This window comes from Opisthocomus hoazin, chromosome 26 (assembly GCF_030867145.1).
Source record: "Opisthocomus hoazin isolate bOpiHoa1 chromosome 26, bOpiHoa1.hap1, whole genome shotgun sequence".
Classification (NCBI taxonomy): Eukaryota; Metazoa; Chordata; class Aves; order Opisthocomiformes; family Opisthocomidae; genus Opisthocomus; species Opisthocomus hoazin.
Window position 1 is genome coordinate 7,604,988 of NC_134439.1, and position 11,140 is coordinate 7,616,127.

Genomic DNA, 11,140 nt, shown 5'->3' on the forward strand with positions numbered 1-11,140 from the left:
GAGGAGTCTCAAGCAGACAATGGCTCCAAAGGGTGGCAGAAGTGGGGATATGGAGACAATAATACCTGGGGACAGCCCACAGCCTCATCTCCCCCTCTCCTTCCTTTCCATTGCCTCATCTCGGGTCCATGGCCACCGCACACAGGAGCACAGGTAAATGGTGTAGGTACCTCATATAGTCCCTGAGCGCCTGGCAGGGCCCAACTGCTCTCCAGATCTGCAGGGCTGAGGCACTTCACCAGCTGGTACTGGTATCAGCCACACAATGGAGTCACCACTCCTTGTGAATCCAACAGCCCCATGGGCCACTGCAGCTCCAGGAGAGTACCCAGTGCCCAGACACCCATGGCTGCTCTCTGGTCCTTGGTCTCCTCCAAGCCTGGGGCAGCTTGCCTGGGCTTCTCAGGCTCCACCACTGCCAGACTCACTACCAACTCCAGAAAGGCTCTGTGCAAGAGCTGTTGCCCCCTCCATTCCCACTGGGACATTGTGGTGACAGTGGGACCCTTTTCTGTGCTCAGCAGCTTCTCTCATCTCTCTCTGCTGGACCATTCTCAGCCCTCTTGCTTTGCCTGATATTCTTGGGCACCAGCTGGACCAAAATACTTTGCATATCACAGGCCTTGGCCAGCTGGGCTCAAATCAGTGGCTCAGGCACACAGTCCCCCCCAAACCATGTGAAGTTTCACTCACACTTCTCCTCCAGCCTATGGTTTTGGGGCTGAGGCACCATCTTTCTTCATCTCACTGGGCACTGGGCACCTTCTTGCTGTGCCCAGAAATCAAGGCGTCACCTTCTCCTTGATAAGACCTGCCGTCCCAGCACTGGAGTCTGTTGCCAGCACCCAGGCATCTCCAGGTCCTCCTCACTGTGTGCGTGACGCTCACAGGTATCCCCACAGGTCGAGAATCGGTCGCGCCCCAGGGACACCAAGGTACAGGACAGGTACCAACCCAAGCGTAGCACAAATGCTGGGGATGACCTTGCCCATACCAAGCTGCCCAGGCTCCCCAAGTGCTCTGAGCTCTGATCACACCACCACTGCTCCTCACATGCAGGCCAGGGCCTTCCCAGCACTGCAGTCCTTGGCTGATGGAGATTGGTCACTGCCCCTTATCTGCTCCACGTGGCTTCTTGTAATGAGTGAGCCTCTTTCCTCTTTGCAGCTGCTCTTAAAGCAGCGGACGACTGTGATGCGGTCCCCCTGAGCCTTCTGTTCTTCAGGGAGAAAAGACTGAACTCCGTCAGTCTTTCCTCACAGGACAGGTTCTCCAATCCTTTGGTCCTCTTTGACACACACAAGGTGGTGGCAGTAGGCAGCAGATCAGGATCAACAGAGGCCGAGTCAGAGGACTTGCATCCCAGCAGTGGCAGCCCCCACCTCCAACACATCAGTGACCAGGTCTTCCTAGGTGATTCAGCCTTGGATTCTAATCCATCTGATCATCCCAGAGCAAGCACAATCTTCCTAGACAAATCTCAAACAGATGTGCCGGACAAGAGGCGGAAGAGCCATATCAACCAAGTTTCTCCTGGGCAGCTTGCAGAAATATACACCTCACGCTCAACAATATTTGCAGACAGCTGCACAGTCAGTCAACCTAACCTCAGAAGCACAACAAAGTGCGACATTACCAATAGTCTACCATGAAAAGGACAGAGATTCAGAGAGAGGATTGGATCTTTCTGAGGAAAAATCTCATCCTCTCCCACAGGAAGAAGTTCCGATGGCTACTACAGGCGTGGCGCTGATCACAAGCGCATCACCTGGTTGGTTCAGACCCGTTTCAGTGCTTCCCGGTTGAAGATGCAATTTGGTGTACTTGGAAAGGCTATGTAGAGATTTATATACACCCTAGTAGCTGTAAGGAGAAAGTCCTAGGAGCTAGAACGCTGGCTTCTAAAGCAGGGAACATAGAATCACAGAATGGTAAAGTTTGGAAGGGACCTCTGGGGATCATCTAGTCCAATCCACATGTCAAAGCAGGTTCAACTAGAGCAGGCTGCACAGGACATCGTCCAGGAGGCGTTTGAATATCTTCAGAGAAGGAGAATCCACGACACCTCTGGGCAGTTTTTTCCAGTGCTCCATCACCCTCAAATTAAGCAAGTTCTTCCTCGTGTTCAGGTGGAACTTTCTATGCATCAGTCTGTGCTTGTTGCCCCTTGTCCTGTCACTGGGCACCCCGGAAAAGAGTATGGCCACATCCTCTTGATACCCACCCTTAAGATATTTCTAAGCATTTGTGAGATCCCCTCTCAGTCTTCTTCAGGCTAAACAAGCCCAGCTCCCTCAGTATTTTCTCATAAGAAAGATGCTCCCGTGCCCTAACCATTTTTGTAGACCTCTGCTGGACTCTCTCTACTAGGTCTAGTTTTCATGGAGATGTTTTGCTTGAGGAGCTCCCTCTGTGCCTGTTCATAATACCAGATAGCAGGAGGAGAAGCCCAGCTCCCACTGGAATGTATAATGTCCTCAGTGACACATTAGGGCAATGATCCAGTGGGATGTTGTTGCTTAGCCCCAGCTGGCAACAAAGAACCATGCAGTCGCTCTATCGCTCCTCTTCTGGTGGGGTGGGGAGGAGACCGGCAAGAAAAAGGCAAAACTTGTGGGCTGGCGTAAAGACACTTTAACAGAACAGCAAAGAAAGAGAACGGTCACAACAATAATACTGATAAAAAGAATATAGAAAGCAAGAAACACACAGTGCAATTTTCTCACCGCCCAATGGCCAGCTAGCTCCGAGCAGTGATTACCCTCCCCTGGCAGCGATTGCCCTCCCCTCCTAGCTTCTTGTGAAAACTAACCCTATCGCAGCTGAAGCTGGGGCAGTGGTGTACATGACACACCTGCTGACACAAGGCTGAGTTCTGTGCTCTCTTGCCACAGAGAACAAGGGAACGATGGGCCATGCATGCCCCATGCAAGCATCTGCCTCAGTTGAGCTTTTCGTTGTCTGCATTTATTTTGGTTCATTGCCACACCAATAGATAGGAGAAGAAAAGCTACAGCATCCCTTTACATCAACTGCTATGGCTGAAGTTCAAGAGCGAAAAAACACAATGGGATTAGTTTTAAGGTGTCTCCCTCTCGAGACAAGACAACCCCAGCTGCTGCCAGAGAGGATGAATGTGCCTGCAGTTACTAATAGTGGTCAAGAGGAACAGATTGTTGGCAGGTAAATGAAATGGCTCATGTGGCTGAAGCCTCCCAGCAGCACTAGCTGGGAATGGTCTCAGCAAGGCCAACAAGGGGAAGAGGGCAGCCCTCAGCTGAACTAACACTCGGTTGGATCAGTCCAACTGTCCTGTATCTCAAGGCTGAGCAACCTCTATACCCCTCTCCCTTTAGTGCAATACCCATGTGGTGTGAGGTCTCGGCCCTTGCCTGACTTAGCAACAGGCTGACGAGCTGTAAAAGCGCATCTGGCATTGGCATGTACATGAGGAGCCTGTGTCCTAGCCCAGTGACCAGCAACACTGCCCCCTAAGGGGCTCCACTCAGTGACACAGGTCTACATGAAGTGGGCAGGCTTGCTTGGCCTTTCTCCCTTCACAAAGCAAGAAACGATGGGTGCAGGACGCAGACACTGCATTTCATTGCTAGTTCTCAGTGAATCTCCGTACCAGGGTGAAGCCATAACCAGTCAGCTGTAGATTCCATTCATTACGTCAGGAGGAACCTTCTACTCTGGGTATCTTGTCAACACACCAAGCAAAAGTCTCCCTACTATGACCTGAACACGCCCTCTTGGAGGGTCACACAAGTACAGACAGACACACATGTGCTCATACACACCTGCACGGAATAATGCAAAAGTCTGTGTGCTCACATAAAGCCAGCCTAGAGTCCAGCACTAACGCACATAAAAGCAGGAAAATATCAGCGAGAGTGGACTCTGCTGAGGAGATGCTGGGGACACACTGGCAGAACCAGACTCAAATGCCTCAGGGAAAACCAGGCCCCAGACATGCTCCTGCTAATGTACAGGGACTGCACAGGGAGGGAAAGAGGCCAATGAGCCCAGAAAAATTTTCCCAACAGCATTGTGAGTGTTGCTATAGCGTCCAACACACCCAGCAGAAGCCCACCTGCATGCAGCAAGGAGCAACCACCAGAGAGAAGTGGGAGGAGCAAGAGAAAAGGGTGTGGCATGTCCTCATACATGGGAGTCCTTAGGCATGTGGACGAGAAGCAGGAGAGCGGTGCCTATTTCCTGACAGCTTTGCCACAAACAAGCCCACAGGAATGACCCAGGTGCACATCACCTGCCCGCACAGGGTGCCACCAGCACTTGAGCTGAGTCTTCTGCCTGCAATGATGTCTTTCTGTCCTGGAAATTCAACAGACTCTCATTCTGGAAATTACAGAAGCCTTCCTATGGGGAAGCACGTGGCATCAGCCAGGAAATGAAAAGGCAGCAGTGCAGGAAGCCAGGACACAGCCCATGCCATTAGCTGAGACACTCTGCATTTGACGTGAACTTGTCAGAAAATTATTACTTCCCCAAAGGCTGCCTCTGGGCCTGAGGCAGTGCAGGACTACTACAAAAGGCAGCCCAACTCTTGGCTCTCTCATTCACTTCCCTTGCCTCCTTCTTGTTGGGAATCAGGTGAGTCTGAGGCCTCTTCTCGTCCTCCTCTAAGACCAATTCTTTCCTTGATATCTGGCTCAGCTGACAGGGGCTGTCCTAGCCCAGGGCTGGTTGCTGATTCTCACGGGAGAGGGAAAGGGAGAGAAGGTCTTCCCCTAAGAGAGCCTGGGGCTTAGCTGTTGTTGTTCCTGGGGCTTTCAGCTGGACAGCCTGTGGTGGGCAAGTAGGGGCCTTGGCTTCCCCAAGGTTGGGTGCAGTGCTGCTGCTCATGTGTTTCTGTTTTCTGCTTCCCCCTGCCCTCTCTCACAGGTGCCCCTCCAGCCCCAGAACATGTCCTGCTGCACCCCGTGCCTGCCATGCCAGCCCTGCGGCCCGACCCCGCTGGCCAACAGCTGCAATGAGCCCTGTGTCAGGCAGTGCCAGAGCTCCAATGTCGTCATCCAGCCCTCCGCCGTGGTGGTGACCCTGCCCGGACCCATCCTCAGCTCCTTCCCACAGAACACCGTTGTGGGATCCTCCACCTCCGCCGCTGTTGGCAGCATCCTCAGCTGTGATGGAGTGCCCATCTCTTCTGGAGGCTTTGACCTCTCCTGCATTACCAGCCGCTACTGTGGCAGCAGATGTCGACCCTGCTAAAGCTGCTGGCAGCTTCCTCGGGCAAGAACCTCCAAGACCTCAGAACATGGTGCTCGACAGAAGATAGAGCTTTGGGGCATTGGATTTAGAGATTCCGGCCAATCTTTCCTGCTTCCACTCTTCTCTCTCTCTTTGCCTTGCTGTCACTGTCTCCCAGCACCAGCTTGGCGGGGACATGTTGGCCTCCCTCCCTCTGCAGGGCAGGCAGATGGACACCCTGCTGAAGCTCCACCGCATCTCAGTGGCTGCCCCTGGTGCTCCCTATGAGCCACCTCCTTTTCTTTTTCAGACTCATTAAAGTCGTGCTGCATCCAAACCTGGGACTCTGACTCCTCCTCTCTTCTGTGGCAGGTCTTCCAGTCTGCTCAGGAAAAAAGTGATTGTTTGGAGAGGATTAGGTTAGGCGTAAAAGAAGACTCTCCCTTAGTCCCAGAGGAAAAGGAGGGTAGGACTCAGTGCACTGGGTTGCCTGGTGTGCCCCGTGTCTTGGACCTGAGGAAGACATTCCTGGCTACTCCACAGACAATGGCCATCAGTCAGCCTTGCTGCATCTGTTCCCAGATGGGCCTGGAGCACTGGGCCCTGGAGCATGTTCTGTCAATGGGGAGCCCAACAACTGCTGTCCTGGAGTGAGGAGCCCATGGCTGTGGGAGGCCAAGGGATGGGGTCAGCAGCCCCTCTGGCTCTTGGGGAAGGGATGTCCTCTAGGCCTGGATGGAGCTGTGCTGCGGGAGGAGTCTCAAGCAGACAATGGCTCCAAAGGGTGGCAGAAGTGGGGATATGGAGACAATAATACCTGGGGACAGCCCACAGCCTCATCTCCCCCTCTCCTTCCTTTCCATTGCCTCATCTCGGGTCCATGGCCACCGCACACAGGAGCACAGGTAAATGGTGTAGGTACCTCATATAGTCCCTGAGCGCCTGGCAGGGCCCAACTGCTCTCCAGATCTGCAGGGCTGAGGCACTTCACCAGCTGGTACTGGTATCAGCCACACAATGGAGTCACCACTCCTTGTGAATCCAACAGCCCCATGGGCCACTGCAGCTCCAGGAGAGTACCCAGTGCCCAGACACCCATGGCTGCTCTCTGGTCCTTGGTCTCCTCCAAGCCTGGGGCAGCTTGCCTGGGCTTCTCAGGCTCCACCACTGCCAGACTCACTACCAACTCCAGAAAGGCTCTGTGCAAGAGCTGTTGCCCCCTCCATTCCCACTGGGACATTGTGGTGACAGTGGGACCCTTTTCTGTGCTCAGCAGCTTCTCTCATCTCTCTCTGCTGGACCATTCTCAGCCCTCTTGCTTTGCCTGATATTCTTGGGCACCAGCTGGACCAAAATACTTTGCATATCACAGGCCTTGGCCAGCTGGGCTCAAATCAGTGGCTCAGGCACACAGTCCCCCCCAAACCATGTGAAGTTTCACTCACACTTCTCCTCCAGCCTATGGTTTTGGGGCTGAGGCACCATCTTTCTTCATCTCACTGGGCACTGGGCACCTTCTTGCTGTGCCCAGAAATCAAGGCGTCACCTTCTCCTTGATAAGACCTGCCGTCCCAGCACTGGAGTCTGTTGCCAGCACCCAGGCATCTCCAGGTCCTCCTCACTGTGTGCGTGACGCTCACAGGTATCCCCACAGGTCGAGAATCGGTCGCGCCCCAGGGACACCAAGGTACAGGACAGGTACCAACCCAAGCGTAGCACAAATGCTGGGGATGACCTTGCCCATACCAAGCTGCCCAGGCTCCCCAAGTGCTCTGAGCTCTGATCACACCACCACTGCTCCTCACATGCAGGCCAGGGCCTTCCCAGCACTGCAGTCCTTGGCTGATGGAGATTGGTCACTGCCCCTTATCTGCTCCACGTGGCTTCTTGTAATGAGTGAGCCTCTTTCCTCTTTGCAGCTGCTCTTAAAGCAGCGGACGACTGTGATGCGGTCCCCCTGAGCCTTCTGTTCTTCAGGGAGAAAAGACTGAACTCCGTCAGTCTTTCCTCACAGGACAGGTTCTCCAATCCTTTGGTCCTCTTTGACACACACAAGGTGGTGGCAGTAGGCAGCAGATCAGGATCAACAGAGGCCGAGTCAGAGGACTTGCATCCCAGCAGTGGCAGCCCCCACCTCCAACACATCAGTGACCAGGTCTTCCTAGGTGATTCAGCCTTGGATTCTAATCCATCTGATCATCCCAGAGCAAGCACAATCTTCCTAGACAAATCTCAAACAGATGTGCCGGACAAGAGGCGGAAGAGCCATATCAACCAAGTTTCTCCTGGGCAGCTTGCAGAAATATACACCTCACGCTCAACAATATTTGCAGACAGCTGCACAGTCAGTCAACCTAACCTCAGAAGCACAACAAAGTGCGACATTACCAATAGTCTACCATGAAAAGGACAGAGATTCAGAGAGAGGATTGGATCTTTCTGAGGAAAAATCTCATCCTCTCCCACAGGAAGAAGTTCCGATGGCTACTACAGGCGTGGCGCTGATCACAAGCGCATCACCTGGTTGGTTCAGACCCGTTTCAGTGCTTCCCGGTTGAAGATGCAATTTGGTGTACTTGGAAAGGCTATGTAGAGATTTATATACACCCTAGTAGCTGTAAGGAGAAAGTCCTAGGAGCTAGAACGCTGGCTTCTAAAGCAGGGAACATAGAATCACAGAATGGTAAAGTTTGGAAGGGACCTCTGGGGATCATCTAGTCCAATCCACATGTCAAAGCAGGTTCAACTAGAGCAGGCTGCACAGGACATCGTCCAGGAGGCGTTTGAATATCTTCAGAGAAGGAGAATCCACGACACCTCTGGGCAGTTTTTTCCAGTGCTCCATCACCCTCAAATTAAGCAAGTTCTTCCTCGTGTTCAGGTGGAACTTTCTATGCATCAGTCTGTGCTTGTTGCCCCTTGTCCTGTCACTGGGCACCCCGGAAAAGAGTATGGCCACATCCTCTTGATACCCACCCTTAAGATATTTCTAAGCATTTGTGAGATCCCCTCTCAGTCTTCTTCAGGCTAAACAAGCCCAGCTCCCTCAGTATTTTCTCATAAGAAAGATGCTCCCGTGCCCTAACCATTTTTGTAGACCTCTGCTGGACTCTCTCTACTAGGTCTAGTTTTCATGGAGATGTTTTGCTTGAGGAGCTCCCTCTGTGCCTGTTCATAATACCAGATAGCAGGAGGAGAAGCCCAGCTCCCACTGGAATGTATAATGTCCTCAGTGACACATTAGGGCAATGATCCAGTGGGATGTTGTTGCTTAGCCCCAGCTGGCAACAAAGAACCATGCAGTCGCTCTATCGCTCCTCTTCTGGTGGGGTGGGGAGGAGACCGGCAAGAAAAAGGCAAAACTTGTGGGCTGGCGTAAAGACACTTTAACAGAACAGCAAAGAAAGAGAACGGTCACAACAATAATACTGATAAAAAGAATATAGAAAGCAAGAAACACACAGTGCAATTTTCTCACCGCCCAATGGCCAGCTAGCTCCGAGCAGTGATTACCCTCCCCTGGCAGCGATTGCCCTCCCCTCCTAGCTTCTTGTGAAAACTAACCCTATCGCAGCTGAAGCTGGGGCAGTGGTGTACATGACACACCTGCTGACACAAGGCTGAGTTCTGTGCTCTCTTGCCACAGAGAACAAGGGAACGATGGGCCATGCATGCCCCATGCAAGCATCTGCCTCAGTTGAGCTTTTCGTTGTCTGCATTTATTTTGGTTCATTGCCACACCAATAGATAGGAGAAGAAAAGCTACAGCATCCCTTTACATCAACTGCTATGGCTGAAGTTCAAGAGCGAAAAAACACAATGGGATTAGTTTTAAGGTGTCTCCCTCTCGAGACAAGACAACCCCAGCTGCTGCCAGAGAGGATGAATGTGCCTGCAGTTACTAATAGTGGTCAAGAGGAACAGATTGTTGGCAGGTAAATGAAATGGCTCATGTGGCTGAAGCCTCCCAGCAGCACTAGCTGGGAATGGTCTCAGCAAGGCCAACAAGGGGAAGAGGGCAGCCCTCAGCTGAACTAACACTCGGTTGGATCAGTCCAACTGTCCTGTATCTCAAGGCTGAGCAACCTCTATACCCCTCTCCCTTTAGTGCAATACCCATGTGGTGTGAGGTCTCGGCCCTTGCCTGACTTAGCAACAGGCTGACGAGCTGTAAAAGCGCATCTGGCATTGGCATGTACATGAGGAGCCTGTGTCCTAGCCCAGTGACCAGCAACACTGCCCCCTAAGGGGCTCCACTCAGTGACACAGGTCTACATGAAGTGGGCAGGCTTGCTTGGCCTTTCTCCCTTCACAAAGCAAGAAACGATGGGTGCAGGACGCAGACACTGCATTTCATTGCTAGTTCTCAGTGAATCTCCGTACCAGGGTGAAGCCATAACCAGTCAGCTGTAGATTCCATTCATTACGTCAGGAGGAACCTTCTACTCTGGGTATCTTGTCAACACACCAAGCAAAAGTCTCCCTACTATGACCTGAACACGCCCTCTTGGAGGGTCACACAAGTACAGACAGACACACATGTGCTCATACACACCTGCACGGAATAATGCAAAAGTCTGTGTGCTCACATAAAGCCAGCCTAGAGTCCAGCACTAACGCACATAAAAGCAGGAAAATATCAGCGAGAGTGGACTCTGCTGAGGAGATGCTGGGGACACACTGGCAGAACCAGACTCAAATGCCTCAGGGAAAACCAGGCCCCAGACATGCTCCTGCTAATGTACAGGGACTGCACAGGGAGGGAAAGAGGCCAATGAGCCCAGAAAAATTTTCCCAACAGCATTGTGAGTGTTGCTATAGCGTCCAACACACCCAGCAGAAGCCCACCTGCATGCAGCAAGGAGCAACCACCAGAGAGAAGTGGGAGGAGCAAGAGAAAAGGGTGTGGCATGTCCTCATACATGGGAGTCCTTAGGCATGTGGACGAGAAGCAGGAGAGCGGTGCCTATTTCCTGACAGCTTTGCCACAAACAAGCCCACAGGAATGACCCAGGTGCACATCACCTGCCCGCACAGGGTGCCACCAGCACTTGAGCTGAGTCTTCTGCCTGCAATGATGTCTTTCTGTCCTGGAAATTCAACAGACTCTCATTCTGGAAATTACAGAAGCCTTCCTATGGGGAAGCACGTGGCATCAGCCAGGAAATGAAAAGGCAGCAGTGCAGGAAGCCAGGACACAGCCCATGCCATTAGCTGAGACACTCTGCATTTGACGTGAACTTGTCAGAAAATTATTACTTCCCCAAAGGCTGCCTCTGGGCCTGAGGCAGTGCAGGACTACTACAAAAGGCAGCCCAACTCTTGGCTCTCTCATTCACTTCCCTTGCCTCCTTCTTGTTGGGAATCAGGTGAGTCTGAGGCCTCTTCTCGTCCTCCTCTAAGACCAATTCTTTCCTTGATATCTGGCTCAGCTGACAGGGGCTGTCCTAGCCCAGGGCTGGTTGCTGATTCTCACGGGAGAGGGAAAGGGAGAGAAGGTCTTCCCCTAAGAGAGCCTGGGGCTTAGCTGTTGTTGTTCCTGGGGCTTTCAGCTGGACAGCCTGTGGTGGGCAAGTAGGGGCCTTGGCTTCCCCAAGGTTGGGTGCAGTGCTGCTGCTCATGTGTTTCTGTTTTCTGCTTCCCCCTGCCCTCTCTCACAGGTGCCCCTCCAGCCCCAGAACATGTCCTGCTGCACCCCGTGCCTGCCATGCCAGCCCTGCGGCCCGACCCCGCTGGCCAACAGCTGCAATGAGCCCTGTGTCAGGCAGTGCCAGAGCTCCAATGTCGTCATCCAGCCCTCCGCCGTGGTGGTGACCCTGCCCGGACCCATCCTCAGCTCCTTCCCACAGAACACCGTTGTGGGATCCTCCACCTCCGCCGCTGTTGGCAGCATCCTCAGCTGTGATGGAGTGCCCATCTCTTCTGG

General features: G+C 52.9%; 2 protein-coding genes across 2 annotated transcripts; both read left to right on the forward strand.

Moving 5' to 3' along the window:
• The first annotated feature begins 128 nt into the window (after nt 1-128).
• LOC142364267 (cyclin-Y-like protein 1-B) lies at nt 129-1,966 on the forward strand. The gene is given in 9 exon segments (XM_075443576.1): nt 129-153; nt 525-677; nt 903-935; nt 1,168-1,199; nt 1,263-1,627; nt 1,629-1,723; nt 1,726-1,813; nt 1,815-1,832; nt 1,834-1,966. Coding segments are annotated over 9 exon segments (942 nt in total).
• A 4,128-nt stretch (nt 1,967-6,094) lies between these two features.
• Nucleotides 6,095-7,932, forward strand: LOC142364268 (cyclin-Y-like protein 1-B). The gene is given in 9 exon segments (XM_075443577.1): nt 6,095-6,119; nt 6,491-6,643; nt 6,869-6,901; nt 7,134-7,165; nt 7,229-7,593; nt 7,595-7,689; nt 7,692-7,779; nt 7,781-7,798; nt 7,800-7,932. Coding segments are annotated over 9 exon segments (942 nt in total).
• Nucleotides 7,933-11,140: the final 3,208 nt, after the last annotated feature.